At 43.6% G+C, this 25,551-nt stretch overlaps 1 protein-coding gene across 2 annotated transcripts in view; it reads right to left on the reverse strand.

The window, feature by feature from the left end:
* dcaf12 (DDB1 and CUL4 associated factor 12) overlaps positions 1–21,596 on the reverse strand; it is an 85,741-nt gene extending 64,145 nt beyond the window's left edge. Inside the window, exon 1 of one of the 2 annotated variants that reach the window (XM_067984720.1) lies at positions 21,220–21,593. In XM_067984720.1, the coding sequence (XP_067840821.1) occupies positions 21,220–21,276 (57 nt within the window). In that variant the 5' untranslated portion in view covers positions 21,277–21,593. Of the gene's footprint in view, positions 1–21,219 lie in introns of both variants that reach the window. The other variant, XM_067984729.1, reaches the window with a different exon arrangement.
* Between the last annotated feature and the right edge of the window lie 3,955 nt (positions 21,597–25,551).

A 25,551-nucleotide genomic window follows, 5' to 3' on the forward strand; every position in this document is an offset into this window, starting at 1 on the left:
GTCGCGTAGAGCAGTTTACAAGGTAAACATTGAGCAGGATAGAAAAAGGGAAAAAGAGTGGGGGGGAAATCAAAGGCAAAGAGATTTTTGAAAGAAAGAAAGGAGGGCGCAAGGGGAGGGATTTTGAAAGAGTGTTCCAGAGGACAAGGGCACAGCAACAGAAGGAAGAGCCAATGACAGAAGGGAGGAAGCATGGAACAAAAAGTTGACTTGCATTTGATGATGAATGCAGGAACATATTGCTGATAGAGGTTCCAGAAAAATGGAGCAAGAACACAGATCTTACAGTTGAGCTGTTAGTGTACAGGAAGCAAGTGCGGCTTGATGAGGATTGGTGTGATGGGGAGGCAAATCTTTGTGTGGGAGAGGGCACTGGCCACAATGCTCTTCACAAGTTGTAGCTGAAAGTTGGAGTGAAAGGACCCAGCAACAAAGAGAAGAAAGAACTTGCATTTATATTGTACCTTTCACAGCCTTAGAACATCCCAAAGCATTTCACAGCCAATGATATAATTTTTAAGTGTAGTCACTTTGGTAATGTACAAAAAAACCAGCAATACAATGGCCTAGACTAATAATCCAGAGACTGCAAGTTCAAATCCCACCATGGCAGTTTCAGAATTTGAATTCAATTTAAATAAAATATCTTTTAAAAACCATCTGAAAATTAAATAAAATCTGTGTCAGTAAAAGTGATCATGACCTGTTGGATTGTCATAAAAACCCAAATGGTTCACTAACGTACTTTAGGGAAGGAAATCTGCCATCTGTACCCAATCTGGCCTATATGCAACTCCAGTCCCATACTAACATGGTTGACTCTTAACTGCCCTCTGAAGAGCCACTAAGTTCAGGGCAACTTATGGATGGGAAATAAATGCCAACCTCGACAGTGACGCCTAGACGACTAGAGAATTAATTTTTAAAAATACAGCAGCCAAATTGCGTACAGCAAAGTCCCACAAATAGCAATGAGATAAATGACCAGACAGTCTGTTTGTGATGTTGGTCGAGGGATAAATGTTAGCCAGGACAAAGGGGAGCATTCGAGAAATCAAGCCTTGAAGTGAAGGTATTCACCATGGGACGATTTGGGAAAAGTTGGACAGCGAATGGCACTATTTCAGAGGTGAAAGGAAGCTGTCTTGGCAACGGATCAAATACAAGGAAGGAAACTCAGCTCAAGATCAACAGAACTCCTAGGCCAGCCTCACAGTCATAGCCAGGGAAGGTTGATGGAGTCCATGACAGCGCCCTGGAGGTGCTGCCAGAAGCCAACAAGAATTAATTTTACCAATATTAAGCTGGAGGAAGGTACTATTCAAGAGCTGAATTCCAGAGGTGATGAGAGATTGACTGCTTTTGACTAATTTTCCCTTCCCTAACCCAAAACACACTGTAGCTAGTTGTAGACTTCCTACCATTGACTCAGCTTAGAATCAACAAACTCAGCACATACTGGTGATTGAATGCAAGACCTTCCTCTTCGACATGGGGTAGAGACAGAGAATTCACTTCGGAACCATCTAGGTAGTTGGAAATAAAATTTTGTTACAATCAATCAGTAAGCTGCTCTCATGTGACATGTGAAAGATCAGTCACCCTCGAAGTGCATTATAATACTATAATAAAATTTAATTTCAGTTTATCACTAGATAAGCTGGGGAGCATGGGCTCACTGACCAATACAACCACATTGTCATATCTTAATAACAAACTGATTATGGATTACAAAGTATCGAACAAAGCTAAATCATACCTTGATTTTATATCCAAGGAACTTTAATAAAACTTATGAATAAAAGGAGGGAGCAGAAAAACAGAAGCTAGTGTGCAATGTCTGAAAATAGGCTACAACACGTTCAAGGACACTGAAGAGGAAAGGGAAGTTAGAGATGGGGTGGTGGTTTGCAAGGACAAACTGGTCGCGGGTGTTTTTTTTGAGGAGCAGGAAAATGGCGTCAGTTTTGAAAAGGAGGGGAAACAGTAGCTGAGGAGAGGGAACCAGTTACAATGTCAGGTAGCATGGGACCAGGAAGGGAAGTTGGATGATCAGCAGTTTAGTGGAAATGGGATAAAGGGAGCAGGTGGTCGGTCTCATGGACAAGATGATCTTGGAAAGGGTGTGAGGCAGAGAAAAACATGGGTTCACGGCTAGGGCTGGGGGGGGGGGGGGGGGGCGGGGGGAGATTTTGCTTGGTGGGCAAGGGGAATAAATGGTCTCAATTTTATTAACAATTAAGTTCACAAGCTCCTTGCAATTGTTGTTGGGGTGAGCATGGAGCAGGCAGAGCAGGGGGATTTAAGGAGATGATTGGTAATGGAGAAATGAAGCACATGACAACATCTACACAGACCGAAAAGCATCCCGCTCAGACCAAAGTTCTGGAACTTTGAGGATGCAAAACAAACTATGATTTCAAGTACTGCAAACTTTGTTACACAGCAGTGTTGGCATTAAGTGCTGGTTAATTCTCTGCCCAGTTTCCCACCCACTGCCAGCTGTTACAACAGCATTTTGTCTGGAGAAAAATAGACCAGGTCCCTGTTTACAATTGGGAGAAAAGACTCCTATGCAACACGATGTCTAAAAGAAAGCAAAAGCAAAATTTCAAGAATCTCTGACTTCAAGAAGGTTTGTCAGAAGGTACACAGAAAACTATATTTTAATACACACACACGCACACTCTAAAGCTTAATGAAATAGCAGCATTCCAGATGAGTAAGTCTGCAATGCATGGAGAAACTGCAGAGCTGTATCACTGATGTTTGATGGACAGCATTACAAGACTTTAAAGCATCAGTGCAAAATTACAATCATAATAACTGTTGTTGAAATTCTGCCAAATCATGATCAGTTTTGTAGTTCCCTCACACTTTTGAACTGAACACCCAGTAACAGTAAGAAAACACGAAATTCAACATATATTGAAGCACATATATGCCAAGGTTACATTTGGGATTCCTCTCTGAAATACCCATACCTTTTCCCCATTTAAATGACTTGATGACAGTTTCCACAAGCAAACAAAGTCTCTTTTGAAATGAAAGCCACATTATTTTCTGCTGGGTTAGCATAGCCTATTCGGGTCTAACAATAAATCCTGATCGTAATGAATTGTTTATTGAAGAATACACAGGTTTGCACCACATTCTCCTGACAACCTGGTCGACGGAAAATTCCACACCTCTGTGCCATACGAGTATGCAGGCAAAACTCTTATCCCATTTATTTACGGATACAATAATACACGGAAGATGGCATTGGAAAAATACTACAGTACAATAATCAGATTTACAATACATACAAACTGGGTTGACTGTTTAGTACGAAAACACCAATTGATCTTTCAGTTTCCCTTGGCAAGCTCTTAGAAATACATAGTTCGAGATGATGTCTGTGAGAAAACTTAGAAAATCCTATTGTAGTAGCATGGTGAATATAAAACTGTAGAATGCTTCGACATCACGGCCAATCTCTGAACACAATCACATCAAACAATGGGTTGATATCCTAGAAATTGTGTTTCCTCTCTCACCTTTTAATCAAGACTGGTTTTAATATCGTGACAACAATTGGAAATTACATTTTTAGACTGCAATCATCAAGAGAAGATGAATTTACATAAAATAGCCCAGTGGAAGACTTGGAAACATGGGCTCTGTTTTAGACAGCCAGACATTTAAAAAAGTGTTCATTTTCTTGGAACAATTTTATTAGCAATAAAAATATTGACGATGGGAAAAAGTACTTTTTGACTGGGCAAGACAGTTGGAGGTGGGAGATCATGTAATGAAACCTCTAGGAATACACCGAGTTGGCAACCCGAGCCTGGATTCAAATCCAGCCCAGGCTGACAGGATGAAAGTCTCCTGACTTCTGACTTTAAGGACCTTTGTGAAATGAGTTTGGGCATTATTAATCCATTTCTTGGTTGTCGAGGACCTAACACACAGGAACAGGAGTACGCAATTTAGCCCTCAGTGTATTCCAGCACAATCTGTAACCTCATGGCCTGGCATATTCCTCACTCTACCATGACCAACAAGTCAGTGGATCACCCCTGGTTCAATGAGGATTGTAGAAGAGCATCCCAGGAGCAGCACCAGGCGTACCTAAAAATGAGGTGCCAACCTGGTGAAGTGACAACTCAGGACTACATGCATGCTAAACAGCGGAAGCAATATGCTATAGACAGAGCTATGCGATTCCACAACCAACGGATCAGATCAAAGCTCTGCAGTCCTGCCACATCCAGTCGTGAATGATGGTGGACAATTAAACAACTGACGGAGGAGGAGGCTCTGTAAACATCCCCATCCTCAACGATGGCGGAGCCCAGCACGTGAGTGCAAAAGACAAGGCTGAAGCGTTTGCAACCATCTTCAGCCAGAAGTGCCCAGTGGATGATCCATCTCGGCCTCCTCCCGATATCCCCACCATCACAGAAGCCAGTCTTCAGCCAATTCGATTCACTCCACGATATCAAGAAACGGCTGAACACACTGGATACAGCAAAGGCTATGGGCCCTGACAACATCCCGGCTGTAGTGCTGAAGTCTTGTGCTCCAGAACTAGCTGCGCCTCTAGCCAAGCTATTCCAGTACAGCTACAACACTGGCATCTACCCGACAATGTGGAAAATTGCCCAGGTATGTCCTGTCCACAAAAGCAGGACAAATCCAATCCGGCCAATTACCACCCCATCAGTCTACTCTCAATCATCAGCAAAGTGATGGAAGGTGTCGTCGACAGTGCTATCATGCGGCACTTACTCACCAATAACGCGCATCAAGGTAGATAAATCTCCGGGACCTGATGAAATGTATCCCAGGACGTTATGGGAGGTTAGGGAGGAAATTGCGGGTCCCCTAGCAGAGATATTTGAATCATCCACCGCTACAGGTGAGGTGCCTGAAGATTGGAGGGTAGCAAATGTTGTGCCTTTGTTTAAGAAGGGCGGCAGGGAAAAGCCTGGGAACTACAGACCGGTGAGCCTGACATCTGCAGTGGGTAAGTTGTTAGAGGGTATTCTGAGGGACAGGATCTACAGGCATTTGGAGAGGCAGGGACTAATTAGGAACAGTCAGCATGGTTTTGTGAGAGGAAAATCATGTCTCACGAATTTGATTGAGTTTTTTGAAGGGGTAACCAAGAAGATAGATGAGGGCTGTGCAGTAGACGTGGTCTACATGGACTTCAGCAAAGCCTTTGACAAGGTACCGCATGGTAGGTTGTTACATAAGGTTAAATCTCATGGGATCCAAGGTGAGGTAGCCAATTGGATACAACATTGGCTTGACGACAGAAGACAGAGGGTGGTTGTCGAGGGTTGTTTTTCAAATTGGAGGCCTGTGACCAGCGGTGTGCCTCAGGGATCGGTGCTGGGTCCGCTGTTATTTGTTATTTATATTAATGATTTGGATGAGAATTTAGGAGGCATGGTTAGTAAGTTTGCAGATGACACCAAGATTGGTGGCATTGTGGACAGTGAAGAAGGTTATCTAGGATTGCAACGGGATCTTGATAAATTGGGCCAGTGGGCCGATGAATGGCAGATGGAGTTTAATTTAGATAAATGTGAGGTGATGCATTTTGGGAGATCGAATCGGGCCAGGACCTACTCAGTTAATGGTAGGGCGTTGGGGAGAGTTATAGAACAAAGAGATCTAGGAGTACAGGTTCACAGCTCCTTGAAAGTGGAGTCACAGGTGGATAGGGTGGTGAAGAAGGCATTCAGCTTGCTTGGTTTCATTGGTCAGAACATTGAATACAGGAGTTGGGATGTCTTGTTGAAGTTGTACAAGACATTAGTTAGGCCACACTTGGAATACTGTGTACAGTTCTGGTCACCCTATTATAGAAAGGATATTATTAAACTAGAAAGAGTGCAGAAAAGATTTACTAGGATGCTGCCGGGACTTGATGGTTTGACTTATAGGGAGAGGTTAGATAGACTGGGACTTTTTTCCCTGGAGAGTAGGAGGTTTAGGGGTGATCTTATAGAAGTCTATAAAATAATGAGGGGCATAGATAAGGTAGATAGTCAAAATCTTTTCCCAAAGGTAGGGGAGTCTATAACGAGGGGGCATAGATTTAAGGTGAGAGGGGAGAGATACAAAAGGGTCCAGAGGGGCAATTTTTTCACTCAAAGGGTGGTGAGTGTCTGGAACGAGCTGCCAGAGGCAGTAGTAGAGGCGGGTACAATTTTGTCTTTTAAAAAGCATTTGGACAGTTACATGGGTAAGATGGGTATAGATGGGTATAGAGGGATATGGGCCAAGTGCAGGCAATTGGGACTAGCTTAGTGGTATAAACTGGGCGACATGGACATGTTGGGCCGAAGGGCCTGTTTCCATGTTGTAAACTTCTATGATTCTATGATTCTATAATAACCTGCTCACCGATGCTCAGTTTGGGTTCCGCCAGGACCACTCGGATCCAGACCTCATTACAGCCTTGGTCCAAACATGGACAAAAGAGCTAAATTCCAGAGGTGAGGTGAGAGTAACTGCCCTTGACATCAAGGCAGCATTTGACCGAGCGTGGCACCAAGCAGCCCTCGTAAAATTGAAGTCAATGGGAATCAGGGGGAAAACTCTCCAGTGGCTGGAGTCATACCTAGCACAAAGGAATATTGGTAGTGGTTGTTGGAGGCCAATCATCTCAGCCCTAGGACATTGCTGCAGGAGTTCCTCAGGGCAGTGTCCTAGGCCCAACCATCTTCAGCTGCTTCATCAATGACCTTCCCTCCATCATAAGGTCAGAAATGGGGATGTTCGCTGATGATTGCACAGTGTTCAGTTGCATTCGCAACCCCTCAGATAATGAAGAAGTCTGTGCCTGCATGCAGCAAGACCGGGACAACATCCAGGCTTGGGCCGATAAGTGGCAAGTAACATTCGCGCCAGACAAGTGCCAGGCAATGACCATCTCCAACAAGAGAGAGTCTAACCACCTCCCCTTGACATTCAACGGATATTACCATCGCCGAATCCCCCACCATCAACATCCTGGAGGTCACCATTGACCAGAAACTTAACTGGACCAGCCATATAAATACTGTGGCTGGATATTCTGCAGCAAGTGACTCACCTCCTGACTCCCCAACGCCTTTCCACCATCTACAAGGCACAAGTCAGGAGTGTGATGGATAACTCTCCACTTGCCTGGATGAGTGTAGCTCCAACAACACTCATGAAGCTCGACACCATCCAGGACAAAGCAGCCTGCTCGATTGGCATCCCATCCACCACCCTAAACATTCACTCCCTTCACCACCGGTGCACAGTGGCTGCAGTGTGTACCATCCACAGGATGCACCGCAGCAACACGCCAAGGCTTCTTCGACAGCACCTCCCAAACCCGTGACCTCTATCACCTAGAAGGACAAGAGCAGCAGGCACATGGGAACAACACTACCTGCACGTTCCCCTCCAAGTCACGCACCAACCCGACTTGGAAATATATCGCCGTTCCTTCATCGTCGCTGGGTCAAAATCCTGGAACTCCCTTCCTAACAGCACTGTGGGAGAACCTTCACCACATGGACTGCAGCGGTTCAAGGCGGTGGCTCACCACCACCTTCTCAAGGGCAATTAGGGATGGGCAATAAATGCTGGCCTCGCCAGCGACGCCCACATCTCATGAACGAATAAAAAGAATGTTCCACCATTCATTTAGATCATGGCTGATCTGTACCTCAATTCCATTTACCTGCCGTTGCTCTATATCCCTTATTATTCTTAACTAACAAAAATCTCAGTGTTGGATTTTTCAATTGACCGCACCGCAACAGCTTTTTTAGGGAGAGTTCCAGATTTCCACTACCCTGTGTGTAGAGATGCTGTCTGACAATCAACCCTGAACGGCCTAGCTCTAATTTTAAGATTATGCCCCCTTGTTCTGAAATCCTCCACCAGTGGAAATAGTTTCTCTCTATCTACCCTATCAAATCCTTTAATCATCTTAAACACCTCAATTAGATCACCAATTAATCATCTATACTCAAGGGAATACAAACCCAGTCTATGCAACCTGTCCTCAGAAATTTAACCCTTTTAGCCCCAGTATCATTCTGCAGAATCTGTGCGGCACCACCTTCAAGGCCAATATATCTTTCATGAGGTGCGGTACCCAGAACTGAACACAGTACTCCAGATATGGTCTAACCAGAGCTTCATACAACTATAGCGTAACTTCCACCCCGTTTGTATTGCAGTCCCCTTGAGATAAAGGCTAACATTCCATAAGCCTCAAATTATTTTTTCTACCTGTCCACTAGTTTTCATTTATTTCTGTACTTGGACACCTAAATCTCTCTGCTCCTCCACAGTTCCTAGCTTCTTGCCATTTGAAAATACTCTGATCTATCTTGGGTCCAAAGTGGATGACCTCACACTTTCCCACATTGAACTCCATCTGCCATAGTTTTGCCCACTCACTTAATCTATCAATGTCCTTTTGCAACTTTCTGCCCCCATCTGCACTACTTACTCTGCCACCTAACTTAGCGTCTTCAGCAAACTTGGATTTACGGCATTTGATTCCTTTATCCAAGTCACTGATAAACAGTGAAAAGCTGAGGCCCCAGTACAGTTCCTGGGGCGACACCACTAGTCACATCCTACCAACTGGAGGACATACCCATTATCTCTACTCTCTGTCCCCTACCTCCAAACCAATTCCCTATCCATGTCAGTAAGTTGCTTCCAATTCCATGTGCTTTCATTTTTGCTAACAGTCACTTGTGTGAAACCTTATCAAATATCTTCTGGAAGTCTATATAAATAATATCCATAGACACTTCCTTATCTACCATGTTTGTAACCTCCTCAAAAATTCAACTGGGTTAGTTAGACATGACTTACCCTTTACAAATCCATGTTGGCTCTAAAAAGCAATCTCACTCAGGCTACACAATGTGGGAAATGGAAACATGTCACATCGGTGCAAAAGGGGCTACCCTTCTGAGATTGGGGCTGAAGCACATTTTTTGGGGAAGAGTCGAGGCAACTTATTCTGCATTTGGAGTTACTTCATGCTGAGAGAGAGTGCCTGAAATAGAAAGAATTCCAATCGCCAGCACTAACATTTTTTTTATTCATTCATGGGATGTGGGCATCGTTGGCCAGGCCGGCATTTATTGCCCATCCCTAATTGCCCTCGAGAAGGTGGTGGTGAGCCGCCATCTTGAACCGCTGCAGTCCGTGTGGTGACGGTTCTCCCACAGTGCTGTTAGGAAGGGAGTTCCAGGATTTTGACCCAGCGACGATGAAGAATGGCGATATATTTCCAAGTCGGGATGGTGTGTGGCTTGGAGGGGAACGTGCAGGTGGTGTTGTCCCCATGTACCTGCTGCTCTTGTCCTTCGAGGTGGTAGAGGTTTGGGAGGTGCTGTCGAAGAAGCCTTGGCGAGTTGCTGCAGTGCATCCTGTGGATGGTACACACTGCAGCCACTGTGCGCCGGTGGTGAAGGGAGTGAATGTTTAGGGTGGTGGATGGGGTGCCAATCGAGCGGGCTGCTTTGTCCTGGATGGTGTCGAGCTTCTTGAGAGTTGTTGGAGCTGCACTCATCCAGGCAAGTGGAGAGTATTCCATCATACTCCTGACTTGTGCCTTGTAGATGGTGGAAAGGCTTTGGGGAGTCACTCACCGCAGAATACCCAGCCTCTGGCCTGCTCTTGTAGCCACAGTATTTATATGGCTGGTCCAGTTAAGTTTCTGGTCAATGGTGACCCCCAGGACGTTGATGGTGGGGGATTCAGCGATGGTAATGCCGTTGAATGTCAAGGGGGGGTGGTTAGACACTCTCTTGTTGGAGATGGTTATTGCCTGACACTTGTCTGGCGCGAATGTTACTTGCCACTTATGAGCCCAAGCCTGGATGTTGTCCAGGTCTTGCTGCATGCGGGCTTGGACTGCTTCATTATTTGAGGGGTTGCGAATAGAACTGAACACTGTGCAATCATCAGCGAACATCCCCATTTCTGACCTTATGATGGAGGGAAGGCCATTGATGAAGCAGCTGAAGATGGTTGGGCCTAGGACACTGCCTTGAGGAACTCCTGCAGCAATGTCCTGGGACTGAGATGATTGGCCTCCAACAACCACTACCAATATTCCTTTGTGCTAGGTATGACTCCAGCTACTGGAGAGTTTTCCACGATTCCCATTGACTTCAATTTTACAAGGGCTCCTTGGTGCCACACTCGGTCAATTGCTGCCTTGATGTCAAGGGCAGTTTACTCTCACCTCACCTCTGGAATTCAGCTCTTTTGTCCATGTTTGGACAAAGGCTGTAATGAGGTCTGGAGCAGAGTGGTCCTGGCGGGACCCAAACTGAGCATCGGTGTGCAGGTTATTGGTAAGTGCCGCTTGATAGCACTGTCGACGACACCTTCCATCACTTTGTTGATGATTGAGAGTAGACTGATGGGGCGGTAATTGGCCAGATTGGATTTGTCCTGCTTTTTGTGAACAGGACATACCTGGGCAATTTTCCACATTGTCGGGTAGATGCCAGTGTTGTAGCTGTACTGGAATAGCTTGGCTAGAGGCGCAGCTAGTTCTGGAGCACAAGACTTCAGCACTACAGCCGGGATGTTGTCAGGGCCCAAAGCCTTTGCTGTAGCCAGTGCACTCAGCCATTTCTCAATATCACGAATTGGCTGAAGACTGGCTTCTGTGATGGTGGGGATATCGGGAGGAGGCCGAGATGGATCATCCACTCAGCACTTCTGGCGGAACATGGTTGCAAACGCTTCAGCCTTGTCTTTTGCACTCACGTGCTGGACTCCGCCATCGTTGAGGATGGGGATGTTTACAGAGCCTCCTCCTCCCGTTAGTTGTTTAATTGTCCACCATCATTCAAGACTGGATGTGGCAGGACTGCAGAGCTTTGATCTGATCCGTTGGTTGTGGAATCGCTTAGCCTAGTCTATAGCATGTTGCTGCTGCTGTTTAGCATGCAAGTAGTCCTGAGTTGTCGCTTCACCAGGTTGGCACCTCATTTTTAGGTACGCCTGGTGCTGCTTCTGGCATGCTCTTCTACACTCCTTATTGAACCAGGGTTGATCCCCTGGCTTGTTGGTAATGGTAGAGTGAGGAATATGCCGGGCTATGAAGTTACAGATTGTGCTGAAATACAATTCTGCTGCTGCTGATGGCCCACAGCGCCTCATGGATGCCCAGTTTTGAGCTGCTAGATCTGTTCTGAATCTATCCCATTTAGCATGGTGGTAGTGCCACACAACACGTTGGATGGTGTCCTCAGCGCGAAGACGGGACTTCATCTCCACATTGGTCACTCCTACCAATACTGTCATGGACAGATGCATTTGCGACAGGTAGATTGGTGAGGACAAGGTCAAGTAAGTTTTTCCCTCTGTGCCCCTGCTACCCTTAGTGCTTCCTCCAAGTGGTGTTCAACATGGAGAAGGACTGATTCATCAGCAGGAGGTTTCCTTGCCCATGTTTGACCTGACGCCATGAGATTTCATGGGGTCCAGAGTCAATGTTGGGGACGCCCAGGGCCACTCCCTCCTGACTGTATATCACTGTACCGCCACCTCCGGTAGGTCTGTCCTGCTGGTGGGACAGGACATACCCAAGGATGGTGATCGAAGAGTCTGGGACGTTGGCTGACAGGTATGATTCTGTGAGTATGGCCATGTCAGGATGTTGCTTGACTCGTCTCTGGGACAGCTCTCCCAATTTTGGCACAAGTCCCCAGATGTTAGTGAGGAGGACTTTGCAGGGTCGACTGGGCTTGGTTTGCCTTTGTCGTGTCCGGTGCCTAGTGGTCCAATGCCGGGTTGTCCGTCCGGTTTTATTCTTATTATGACTTTTTTTTAAGCGAGATTTTACAAGTGAGTGGCTTGCTGAGCCATTCCAGAGGGCAATTAAGAATCAACCACATTGCTGTGGGTCTGGAGTCACATATAGGCCAGACCGGGTAAGGACGGCAGGTTTCCTTCCCTAAAGGACATTAGTGAACCAGATGGGTTTTAACAACAATCCGGTAGTTTCATGGCCACCATTACTGATACTAGTATTTTAATTCCAGATTTTATTTAATTAATTGAATTTAATTAATTGAATTTAAATTCCCCAGCTGCCGTGGTGGGATTTGAACTCATGACTCTCGATTATTCGCCCAGGCCTCTGGACTACCAGCCCAGTAACATAACCACTATGCTACCGTTCCCTTACCACCCATGCCCATTCCCTTAACATGCCCACCTTGATGAGCACAAAAGTTTGGTTAGCTATCCAACTGAATATATTACTGAGGGTTACAGCTAGCCAAATGTAGTAACTATCCTCAGCTTATCACAGATCAAAGGAAATTTCATAAAGACATGACACAGACAACTGGCTAATGCCATTTTAAATACCTGTGGAACAAAAAAAACATTCCTACTTTTTGTCACAGTGAAACTTTCATTTCATCATCTCAGCCAGACTTTTAAAAAAAAATTAATTCTTGGGAAGTGGAAGCCACTGCCAAGGCTGCATTTATTGCCCATCCCTAGTTGTCCTGAGAAGGTGATGGTGAGCCAGTTTGATACAACTAAGTGGCTTGCTGGGCCAGTTCAGAGGGCAGTTAAAAGTTAACCACATAGGTGTGGGACTGGAGTCACATAGACCAGGCCAGGCAAGGAAGGCAGATTTCCTTTCCTACAAGGACATTAGTGAATCAGTTGGGTTTTTGTAACAATCGGCAGCTTCATGGTCACTTCAGATGATCCCAGCATTTTATTTCCAGATTTTAAAAACTGAATTCAAATTCTCAGACTGCCATGGTGGTCTCTGAACTCACATTCTCTGGATTACTAGTCCACTAGTGTAACCACTACACTACCGTACCCAAAATTGCAAAATCGTACCAGAAATATTAGAAGTGCAGCATTTAAATGGTATTTAAGTACCATAAATATGCATATGTGAGAAATAAATCAATTTTTCCAATACACAGATGGTCACCAAGATGTGATTATCAGCCCCTCTGGGTCGTTCTGAAAAATTGTGAGATAAATCAGCCTTTGAGAGTTAACTATTTTGCCTGGCAACATTTGATTCCTGAAGTTTAATTTCAGCAGCCCACGTAAAACATTTTAAGACAAAATAATGTGAAATACAGGGTTACTGTAAGTCAAGAAGCAGTTGTGATGGTGACCAAGATGCATTTGCAAGCAAGCACTATATTCAATTTTTAAAAAAAGTAGCAATACATTATTTTAAGAAATGCAGCCATGGAGGAAGCTCAGACCAGTACTTCCTTCCCCCTTTAAAACCAGTGAAAGTGCTTATGTCACCCAACCGTCACTATAAATACATTGTTAAAACCACAGGTTCTTAACAAGCAGTCTAGAATTTAGTGCACCCTCTTGTAAATATAACAGGATATTATTTTAATAATAGAAAACGCTGAAAATACACAGAGTGGGCATGGACCCTTCATTAGACTAGAAAACAGAATATCATAGAAATATAGACAAGCCTCTTTTTAAAAAAAAAGAGAAAAGGTAAGGCGAGTCTCAAATATACTAATTCTTATCACAAAGGAGCTGGTCTGGTTTAATTAACCATGAATAGAATCATAGGATGATACAGCACAGAGGAAGCCATTCGGCTCATCGTGCCTGTGTCAGCTCTTCGGAAGAGCTATCCAATTAGTCCCACACCCCTGCACTTTCTCCATAGCCCTACAAATTTTTCCCCTTCAAGTATTTATCCAATTCCCTTTTGAAAGTCACTATTGAATCTGCTTCCACCACCCTTTCAGGCAGTGTATTCAAGATCATAATTCACTGTGTAAAAAAATGTTTCCTCATGTCGCCTCTGGTTCTTTTGCCAACTACCTTAAATCTGAGTCCTCTGGTTCCTGACCCTTCTATCACTGGAAACAGTTTCTCTTTATTTACTCTCATCAAAACCCTTCATGATTTTGAATACCTCCATCAAATCTCTCCTTAACTTTCTGTGCTCAAAGGAGAACAATCCCAGCTTCTCCAATCTCTCCTCGTAACTGAAGTCCCTTTTCCCTGGTACAATTCTAGAATCATAGAAGTTTACAACATGGAAACAGGCCCTTCGGCCCAACATGTCCATGTCGCCCAGTTTATACCACTAAGCTAGTCCCAATTGCCTGCACTTGGCCCATATTCCTCTATACCCATCTTACCCATGTAACTGTCCAAATGTGTTTTAAAAGACAAAATTGTACCCGCCTCTACTACTGCCTCTGGCAGCTTGTTCCAGACACTCACCACCCTTTGAGTGAAAAAATTGCCCCTCTGGACCCTTTTGTATCTCTCCCCTCTCACCTTAAATCTATGCCCCCTCGTTATAGACTCCCCTACCTTTGGGAAAAGATTTTGACTATCTACCTTATCTATGCCCCTCATTATTTTATAGACTTCTATAAGATCACCCCTAAACCTCCTACTCTCCAGGGAAAAAAGTCTCAGTCTATCTAACCTCTCCCTATAAGTCAAACCATCAAGTCCTGATAGCATCCTAGTAAATCTTTTCTGCACTCTTTCTAGTTTAATAATATCCTTTCTATAATAGGGTGACCAGAACTGTACACAGAATTCCAAGTGTGGCCTTACTAATGTTTTGTACAACTTCAACAAGACATCCCAACTCCTGCATTCAATGTTCTGACCAATGAAACCAAGCATGCTGAATGCCTTCTTCACCACCCTATCCACCTGTGACTCCACTTTCAAGGAGCTATGAACCTGTACTCCGAGATCTCTTTGTTCTATAACTCTCCCCAACGCCCTACCATTAACGGAGTAGGTCCTGGCCCGATTCGATCTACCAAAATGCATCACCTCACATTTATCTAAACTAAACTCCATCTGCCATTCATCGGCCCACTGGCCCAATTTATCAAGATCCCGTTGCAATCCGAGATAACCTTCTTCACTGTCCACAATGCCACCAATCTTGGCGTCATCTGCAAACTTACTAACCATGCCTCCTAAATTCTCATCCAAATCATTAATATAAATAACAGCGGACCCAGCACCGATCCCTGAGGCACACCGCTGGTCACAAGCCTCCAGTTTGAAAAACAACCCTCTACAACCACCCTCTGTCTTCTGTCGTCAAGCCAATTTTGTATCCAATTGGCTACCTCACCTTGGATCCAGTGAGATTTAACCTTATGTAACAACCTACCATGCGGTACCTTGTCAAAGGCTTTGCTGAAGTCCATGTAGACCACGTCTACTGCACAGCCCTCATCTATCTTCTTGGTTACCCCTTCAAAAAACTCAATCAAATTCGTGAGACATGATTTTCCTCTCAAAACCATGCTGACTGTTCCTAATCAGTCCCTGCCTCTCCAAATGCCTGTAGATCCTGTCCCTCAGAATACCCTCTAACAACTTACCCACTACAGATGTCAGGCTCACCGGTCTGTAGTTCCCAGGCTTTTCCCTGTCGCCCTTCTTAAACAAAGGCACAACATTTGCTACCCTCCAATCTTCAGGCACCTCACCTGTAGCGGTGGATGATTCAAATATCTCTGCTAGGGGACCCGCAATTTCCTCCCTAACCTCCCATAACGTCCTGGGATACATTTCATCAGGTCCCGGAGATTTATCTACCTTGATGCGCGTTAAGACTTCCAGCACCTCCCTCTCTGTAATATGTACACTCCTCAAGACATCACTATTTATTTCCCCAAGTTCCCTAACATCCATGCCTTTCTCAACCGTAAATACCGATGTGAAATAGTCATTTAGGATCTCACCCATCTCTTGTGGTTCCGCACATAGATGACCTCGTTGATCCTTAAGAGGCCCTACTCTCTCCTTAGTTACTCTTTTGCCCTTTATGTATTTGTAGAAGCTCTTTGGATTCTCCTTTGCCTTATCTGCCAAAGCAATCTCATGCCCCCTTTTTGCCCTCCTTATTTCTCTCTTAACTCTACTCCGGCAATCTCTATACTCTTCAAGGGATCCACTTGATCCCAGCTGCCTATGCATGTCATATGCCTCCTTCTTCTTTTTGACTAGTGCCTCAATCTCCCGAGTCATCCAAGGTTCCCTACTTCTACCAGCCTTGCCCCTCACTTTATAAGGAATGTACTTACCCTGAACCCTGGTTAACACACTTTTGAAGGCCTCCCACTTACCAGACGTCCCTTTGCCTGCCAACAGACTCTCCCAATCAACTTCTGAAAGTTCCTGTCTAATACCATCAAAATTGGCCTTTCCCCAATTTAGAATTTTAACTTTTGGGCCAGACCTATCATTCTCCATAGCTATCTTAAAACTAATGGAATTATGATCACTGGTCCCAAAGTGATCCCTCACTAACACTTCTGTCACCTGCCCTTCCTTATTTCCCAATAGGAGGTCAAGTTTTGCCCCCTCTCTAGTCGGGCCATCCACATACTGAATGAGAAATTCCTCCTGAATACACAACAAATTTCTCTCCATCCAAGCCCCTAATGCTATGGCTGTCCCAGTCAATGTTGGGAAAGTTAAAGTCCCCTACTATTACCACCCTATTTTTCTTGCAGCTGTCTGTAATCTCCTTACATATTTGCTCCTCAATTTCCCGTTGACTATTTGGGGGGTCTGTAGTACAATCCTATCAAAGTTATTTCCTTCTTCTCCGTTGGTGTATGGGAGGGGTGTAATGACAGTACAGGAGGAAGAGGGTGCTGGGGATTCAGTTGAGTGTCCCAGTCCATTGCTTGGTTCACCCGCTTGAACCCCTACAACTGCCTCTCACACTGCTGGTTTCAACATTGCAACTCCAATTCCTCATCCCTTCTCCTCTCACATTTTAACTTTTCACTAAACATCTGTTTTGAGACGGTCCCTTCCTACAGAAACTTCAAGTGCTTCTGAGCAAGCTGCTTCCATTTCTGTTTCTACATCAATTTCTAATTTTAAAAAAAATTTTTTAAGCACAACTGCCAACTGCCTTTGTCTGCCCAGCCGAGTTTCTTTTCCTGTCACAGCTCCCCAAGCCTAATCTTGCACCTACGTGCTGCTTTGAGTCCCTAACTTGTTTCTTCCCTCTTGCGAGTTTGGCAGACTCCACGAGATAAGCTCCCCAAGCTTATCTCCTGTTTTTGGCTCTGAGCCTTATAAACTCCGAGCCTTATAAACTCCGAGTTGATCTCCTGTTCCTCGGTTTCCAAACCGCTAAATGCTCTCAGAGCTTTACTTGATCTCCCACTTTAGTTGCACTAGCTAACTAGGCTCTAATGTCAATGAATCCAACAAAGCTCTCGGTTGATCTTAACGCTCTCACCCCATGCTCGGGCGCCTGTTATCTGTAGGGTTTTTAAACACTCTACTGCTTTAGGGTACCGAGAGGTAAGGATTAAACAAAGGCTGAAAATTTATCTAAATAATTTGTTTTATTGACATTAAAACACACCAGTCTTACAGATAGAGATGCTTACAACCTTAGTCAGAAGTACAACTTGAAACTCAATGTTCAAATTCTTCTGCTTCAGGAAACTGGGGGGTTAATTCTTCATTGACATCTTCTTGGTCTTCTTCTAAACTGTCTTCTTTCACTTTAAAATGGTTGTTTTTATATTACTCGTTCTTGTTTATGCAAAAATAGTTTGCTGGTGCGTTTTTTCCTCTCTCTCAGTTCAAGATGAAGACAGCTGTCTTTGTCATGGCTTCCTTATCTCTCCTTGTCCGTTAAAAGTACAGCAAAGCTTGTCTGGCCTTGGCTCCTGAACATTTACCTGACGAAGGAGGAAGCCTCCGAAAGCTTGTGAATTTAAAATAAAATTGCTGGACTATAACTTGGTGTTGTAAAATTGTTTACACTTGTAGCTTTAATAAGACTACAGACATACTTTTAACCAAAATATCATAGGCAGTAAGCAAAAACCATCATGCACTCTTGAACACAGCAGTTAGCAAAAGTTCTGTGTTTCAAGTCCATTCTATTAGTTTTATAAGTCCATATTGAAAAGTCCAAAATCCTTCAACAACAATGGTTATGAGATAGAGTACTGCGTGCATTGTGGAAAGGACATTAAAGCCATCGGCTGCATACAGCATAGACTCACCATGTATTGCCAGGGGTGGGAAACTATAGTTATGAGGAGAGACTTGAGATACTGGAACCATTTCCACAGGAGCAAAGAAGGCTTAGAGAAGATTTAATAGAGGTTTTTAAAATTACAAAGGGTTTGGGGATAGAGTGAAGAGAGAAAGACTATTTCCTTTAGTTGGGAGGTCAGTCATGAGGGACCATCAATTTAAAATGATCACTACAATAGTGAGGAGAGGAGCTAAAGGAAATTGTTTTAGGCACATGATTATTGGAGCATTGTTGTCTGCCAAATATTTGAAAAAATAATGGGATAAATATTTGAAACTGATGAATATAGATGATGGAGAGCAGGGTAGTGAGATTAATTTTATGTTGCTCTACCAAATGGCCTACATAGACATGATGGGCCAAATGGCCTCCTTATGTGCTGTAATATAATGAGAATGTCTGGAGCCTGCCACGAACAAAGTTTGCATTGACCTTGGTTGAAACAGTGCAGGAAGCCAAAGAAGGAATATTCAGAATAGGAAGTGGCACACCACAGGGAGATCAGAGCAATGCCTGTGGGCAAAACAGAGACACTTGACAAAGAAGTCGCCCCTTCTACTATTTTAAGGATACGATATATTACTCACCACATGGTCACTGGCTATTACTGGACCACAATTTGTTTTCATGATGAATAATGCAAAGCTATTATTACTGTGATGGCAGCTTGGTTCAGTTGTTAGTACTCATGTCTAGGTCAAAAGGTTGTGAGTGTAATGCCACTCACAATATAAAATCTAGGTTGATACTTTAGTGCAGTACTTAAGACTGCTGCATTGTCAGGGCAGATGTTAAACCAAGGCCCTGACTGCTTCTTCTGGTGGTTCAGAACATTAATGATTATATGACACTTATTGAAGAGTAGGGAGTTCTTGCTCAACCAATATTACCAAAAACAAGTGAACTGGTCATTGCTCTCATAGATGTTTGTGGGACCTTGCTGTGCGCAAAATGGTTGCCACATTTACTTACCTACTTCAAATTAATTCACTATGAAAAACACTTTGGGACATTTAAGTCATAAGTCAGGTGCTACATAAATGCCAGTTCTTTCTTTCTTATTTCCTTGTCCTACACACTAGAATGTACAAGGCAAAATAATCTTCACAACTTGCACCAATTAACAGTTTCTTGAATACTTTAGAAAATTAATTCAAGTTTCCATTAAAGCTACAGAGGAACTTCTGTAATACCAAAAAAAAATTGTAGACATATCAGTTACAAGTTTTCCACCCAGCTTACTATACAGAGATATTTATCATGTTACTAGTCAATCTCATGGCACTGCATATGGCAAAGCCAAGACCCAAGTGTGGGCTTCAGGTGAAGCACGGTTGGAGGCTAGGGATAATTAAACTAGGACACAGAGACATAATTTAGTCCCCATTTTAAAGTCATACATTCTGTCCTTATTTTATTTCCCCATTATAAATTGCCACGAAGACATCTATAATGGGAACTGCCTATTTAAACTTGTTATGCTGTAACTACACCCTCCTCCCACCTGTGATGATGCTGCAGCACCTCCACTGGGGAGAAGGGTATAACTGCAGCATGGCAAGTTTACAAAGGCAGTTCCATGATAAGCACCCACGTAGGAATTTATAAATGGACAACGTTGACAGAAGTGTGTGCAGATGCAAATTTTTAACTATATTAAAGATGGTTAAATAGCAAAACATGAAGCAGAGAAGTAATGTTAGTTAGGGCATAGGAGTTTCTCAGCTGAGGAGCAAGGAGATGCAAAATTAAGGTGCTAAAATGCCACCACTGTATTACAAGTTTACATAAATCAAAAGCAAAATACTGCAGATGCTGGAAATCTGAAATAAAAAAGGAAATGCTGGAAAAGTTCAACAAGTGAGGCAGCATCTGTGGAGAAAGAGTTAACGTTTCAGGTCAAAGACATTTCATCAAGTCAGATGCTGCCTCACTTGCTGAGCTTTTCCAGCATTTTCTGTTTTAATTACAAGTTTACATAGGTAGTTTCCTTTAAAAATGTGAACACATGAATTTATAATGAAAGCTGACACAAAAGTGAGACAAAAACATGAAAATAGGAGGTAAGGTTTTGTAAACAGGAAGTACATACATATCTAAATGTTTTAATCTATTACAGCTAATAAATAATGGAAATAAATATCATATTCCCAGGAGTATGACATCACAATGGCAAAATGACTTCACAAAAACAGTCTCAACTGATTTTTGAACCACAAAAATACATACTATTTCATTCAACATCAACAAAATTGTTTCAAATAGTGTAAGTTATAACCAGTAATACCATACCCTTCAGTGTATAGTGAGGGACTGCACCATTCAAGATCAAACATTTCCACAACCATTACTAATGACAAAATATACCTACAATCTACACGAATAGAAACAAGAATGTTTCATCAACATACAACAGTAATTATTTAATACCAAACACAGATGGCAAGAGGTGCAAATACAACACATTGCTAAACTGTCAAACTCACAGTACCAACAATGGTCACCAGCAGTTTGCTTGTTACACAATGGTACCGAAAACATACAAGTTATCACTGGTCTTAAATTAAGTTGTGTACATTTAAAATTATTGTAGTTTACATACTTTACACACATCTACTAAGAGGCTAATCATCCTCCCCATCGTCTAACATCCCTTTACACAGATGCAAGTGAAATTGAGAAACTTAGGTTATCGAGAACTTCAGTTCAACATTATAATCTAATCTGAATTTTTAGTTCTGATATTAGATTACAATACATCTGTAAGAGTTTACTAGACTATTTTAAAATAAATGCCTCATCACACACACATCTTCAGGACGATTATAAACCCAGTAAAATACAGACCAATCCTTCCTCTCTGTCTTGGGTCTGGGGCAGACATAAAATACAAAGTGCTATATTTTCTAATCTATTCCGATTGCAATCAGAAACTCGGGGACGTACGGAAAATTACAGACCGTGCCTGAGCGGGAGGGGTTAAATTGTGTGTGTGTGTGTGTGTGTTGTGTGTGTGCAGTAACACACAGCCCAACCCAACCCAGCCCAGCCCGCACCGACAGGTTATTTTTAAGTAGTAAAAAAAAAGGATAAGCGGCCTCGCCGTGTCCTACCTGCTCCGGCTCTAGTTCCGCAGCCTTTCTCTTTCTGCTAACTATTTTTCTCGCCATGGTGTGGGAGGGAAAGTCTTTGAATCCACATGGAGGTAGAGTTAATAATAAGCGGTTAAGTGGGTAGGCCTCGGCGGAGGGTGCGAGATTAGGAATTATTTAACTTTTTTTTAATATATATATACACACACACATATAAATAAAGAAAAGAAGCCCACCTCTGATAAATATTTACTGTTGTGATTATTTTAAACATATAGTTATCAAGGGCCGTGTGCAGTCAGCGTTATTTTATAAAAAAAACCCCCAGCCCGAGGCCGCGCGCGCGCACACTCACACCGGCCGAGACCGGTGTCAAACAGTCACTTCCAGCGCGCACATATCTCCGCTTCCGTCACTGCGCACTCGGCACGCTTCCGTCCCGCCCTTCGCCGCGAGCGAGCGCAAACTCACGACTGCGCACGTGCTGTCTGATTTCCCTCCTCGATGGGCAGCGTATTTGGGGAGGGGGGAGGGTCCTAAAGAATCGTGGTACAGAAAGATGCTCTTTCTAAATAAAAATCAAGAAGGAGACACTAGTTTCTTTGTTTCATTTTAACCTGCTGTATGTTTTTCTGCCTCTCTTTCCGATGATTTCTAAACAAAAAAGGAAGACACTGGTTTCTTTGTTTCATGTTAACCTGCTGTTTGTTTTTCTGTGACCTGTCTGTTTTTTAACCTCTCTGATGATTTCTAACAAAAAAGGAGACACTGAGTCATTGAACAAAAGTGCTCCCCTTTTTAGAGGGGCACGACTAATAAAGAACCAAACAATAAAGTAAATGAAGCTTATAAAATTAAATAATAATATTATCACCCCGTCCAACAACAACTCGCATTTATATAGCGCCTTTAAGGTGGTAAGACATCCCAAGGCGCTTCACAGGGGCTATATCAAATAAAATTTGACACCAAACCACATAAGGAGATATTAGGACAGGTGACCAAAAGCTTGGTCAAAGAGGTTGGTTTTAAGGAATGTCTTAAAGGAGGAGAGAGGTGGAGAGGGTTTAGGGAGGGAATTTCAGAGCTTAAGGCCTAGGCAGCTGAAGGCACCACCGCCAATGTTTTTTATTTTGTGACACCCAATCATATCAATTAAACCAAAATGCCATTGTCGTGATCAACTATGCACTCCAGTCCCTATGGTGCCCATTGGTGTGGAAAGCCTCAAGCGTACCGGCAGACACCACGTGCTCCTTCTCCAGGGTCACCCGGGCACGGAGAATGCCGAGGAAGAGAGGCAGATTGTCGAAGTGAACACCCCAACGGGCCGCATCCAGCCTGGACCTGTAGACGGCCACTTTGGTCACCGCCACCAATGGTGGAACAATTAAAATCAGGGATGCGCAAGAGGCAAGAATTGGAAGAGCGCAGAGATCTCGGAGGGTTGTAGGGCTGGAGGAGGCTACAGAGATAGGAAGGGGTGAGGTCACGGATGGATTTGAAAACAAGGCTGAGAATTTTAAAATCGAGGCATTCCCGGACTGGGAGCCAATGTAGGTCAGTGAGCACAGGGGTGATGGGAGAACAGGACTTGATGCGATTTAGGATACGGGCAGCAGAGTTTTGGATGAGCTCAAGTTTATGGAGGGTGGACGATGGGAGGCCTGCCAGGAGAGCATTGGAATAGTCAAGTCTGGAGGTAACAAAGACATGGATGAGGGTTTCAACTGCAGATGAGCTGAGGCAGGGGCGATGATGGTCTAGTCCCTGTGGTGCCCACCAGTCGCAGAAGGTCTCAAATGTACCGTTGGACACCACGTGTTCCTTCTCCAGGGCTACCTGGGCATGAACAGGACCACAGAAGAGAGGAAGCCAGCCAGAGCGACCACACCCACAGGCCGCGTCCAACCTGGACCTGTAGATGGCTACCTTGGCCAGGCCCAGGAGCAGAGGTACAGAAGGATGCAGTTGGGTTCATTTTGCCTATTTTAGCTCTTCAATTAGAACTGGCAATTCTAATCCCATTTCTCTGCTCTGCCCCAGATCTTTTTACATTCCTCCTTTTCAAAAACTTATTCAATTCCCTTTTAAATGATGTTATGGTTTGGTCAAGTCAGGATCCCCTTTCTGAAAACCCTGTAGAAACGGTGTAAATGGTGTTTACGCCATTTCTCCAGGGTTTCCACGGATGTTCCGCCAAAGTTACGGCAGACAATTGGGAGAATCCCTGTGGAAATTCTACCTCCTAACTATCCTTAGGTATGAGTCTATCCTCATACCTAAAGCCTTTAAGCATAATGTCATTCCAGTCACCCTCCTCTCCACTTTCTCCAGAAACTCAATATTCTTCACCATATGCAGTTGCCAAAACTGGACTCACTGCTCCAAATGCACGTTAGCAAATTTTTTATATAGCCTAAATATAGCACTTTTTGTTTTATACCCAATGATGCTAGCTATATAACCTAAAACAGTATTTGCTTTCTCTATAGCCACCTCAAAATGCTTGTGCACTTTTAAAGAGTGTTCAGCAATTACCGGTCTCTTTCTTGATCCGACACCCTTAATAGGTACACCTCCATTGTGCAAAAATGCCTTAAGTTTCTCAACCACAAATGCATTTGTGCCTATTAAAGACGTTGGCCACACATGGGCCCAGTCCTCTAACTTGTCTAGATCAGTCTGCAATCTACTGATGTGGCCTAAATCACTCACTGCTGTGCACATTTTTATGTATCTGCAAATTTAAAAACTGTACCATTTAGGTCCTCATCTAAATCATTAATGAAAATGATGAACAGCAATGGTGCCAACACAAAACTCCACACATGATCAGGCCCCATTCAGATCCAGTCCAGTTAATGACAACCCTCTGCCTAGGAGATCTTAACTAGTTACCTATTCAGCATAATATGCCCAATGATTTCATATGATTTAATTTTATCCAAAAGCCTTCTGTGTGATACTTTATTGCATGTTTTCTGAAAATCAAGGTATATAACATCAAAAGGATACTGGTCATTTTACTGAAGATGTGCTAGGAATCCTTTATAATCACCGAACACTACAAACAATCCTAAATTACATCCTGCATCGTGCTTTTCCAATGGCTTTCCTACTACCAATGTCAAACTCATTGGCTTATTATTCCCAACATCTGATTTATTCCCCATAAAAAATATGACTACAAGAGCCTCCCTCCAATCCACAGAAATCCGCTCAGACGTATTGAGCTACTGAGTATGTGAACTAATAGTTTACATTTGACATCTCTCACTCACTGCTCATCGCTCGATGAATGGAGCCTCTATTGACAGCGATTCCTCTTTGGACCTAGATTTCACAGATGACATCACCCTGTTGGGAGAAATATTTGCCATTCTTGTCTCGACCCTTGAAATTTTCTGAGAGGAAGCCGGCCCCTTGGGCTTGCAAGACAACTGGAAGTAAATAAAGGTCCAGTCACCCAGCGACTTTCTTGAGTGTCCATCTGATCTAGAGATTGCAGGTGAGACTATGGAGTGCGTGGAGCAGTTTACAGATCTGGGATCACTGATCCACCACTCATCATAGTACCATAGTATCATTATAGATACAGCACAGGAGGAGGCTATTCAGCCCATCGTGCCTGTGCCAGCTCTTTGAAAGATCTATCCAATTAGTGCCATTCCCCTGCTCTTTCACCATAGCCCTGTAAATTTTTTTCCCTTCAAGTATTTATCCAATTCCCTTTTGAAAGTTACTATTGAATCTGTTTCCACCACTCTTTCAGGCAGTGCATTCCAGAGCATTACAACTCGCTGGGTAAAAAAATGTTTCCTCGTGTCCCCTCTGTCTCTTTTGCCAATCACCTTAAATCTGTGTCCTCCAGTTACCAACCCTTCTGCCACTGGAAACAGTTTCTCCTTATTTACTCTGTCAAAATCTCCCCTTAACCTTCTCTGTTCCAAGGACAGCAACCGCAGCTTCTCCAGTCTCTCCACAAAACTGAAGTCCCTCATCCCTGGCACCATTCTGGTACATCTCTTTTGCACCCTCTCTAAGGCCTTGACATCCTTCCTAAAGTGCAGTGCCCAGAATTGAACACACTATTCCAGCTGAGGCCTAACCAGTGTTTAATAAAGGTTTAGCATAACTTCCTTGCTTTTGTACTCTATGCCTCTATCAATAAAGCCATATGCTTTTTTAACAGCCTTCTCAATGTCGTGCCACCTTCGGAGATTTGTGTATAAACACCCCCAGGTCTCTCTGTTCCTGCACCCCCTTTAAAATTGTACCATTTAGTTTATATTGCCTTTCCTCATTCTTCCTACCATAATGTATCACTTCGCACTTCTCTGCGTTAAATTT

The sequence above is a fragment of the Heptranchias perlo genome, chromosome 1, assembly GCF_035084215.1.
Source record: "Heptranchias perlo isolate sHepPer1 chromosome 1, sHepPer1.hap1, whole genome shotgun sequence".
NCBI classification, from domain to species: domain Eukaryota; kingdom Metazoa; phylum Chordata; class Chondrichthyes; order Hexanchiformes; family Hexanchidae; genus Heptranchias; species Heptranchias perlo.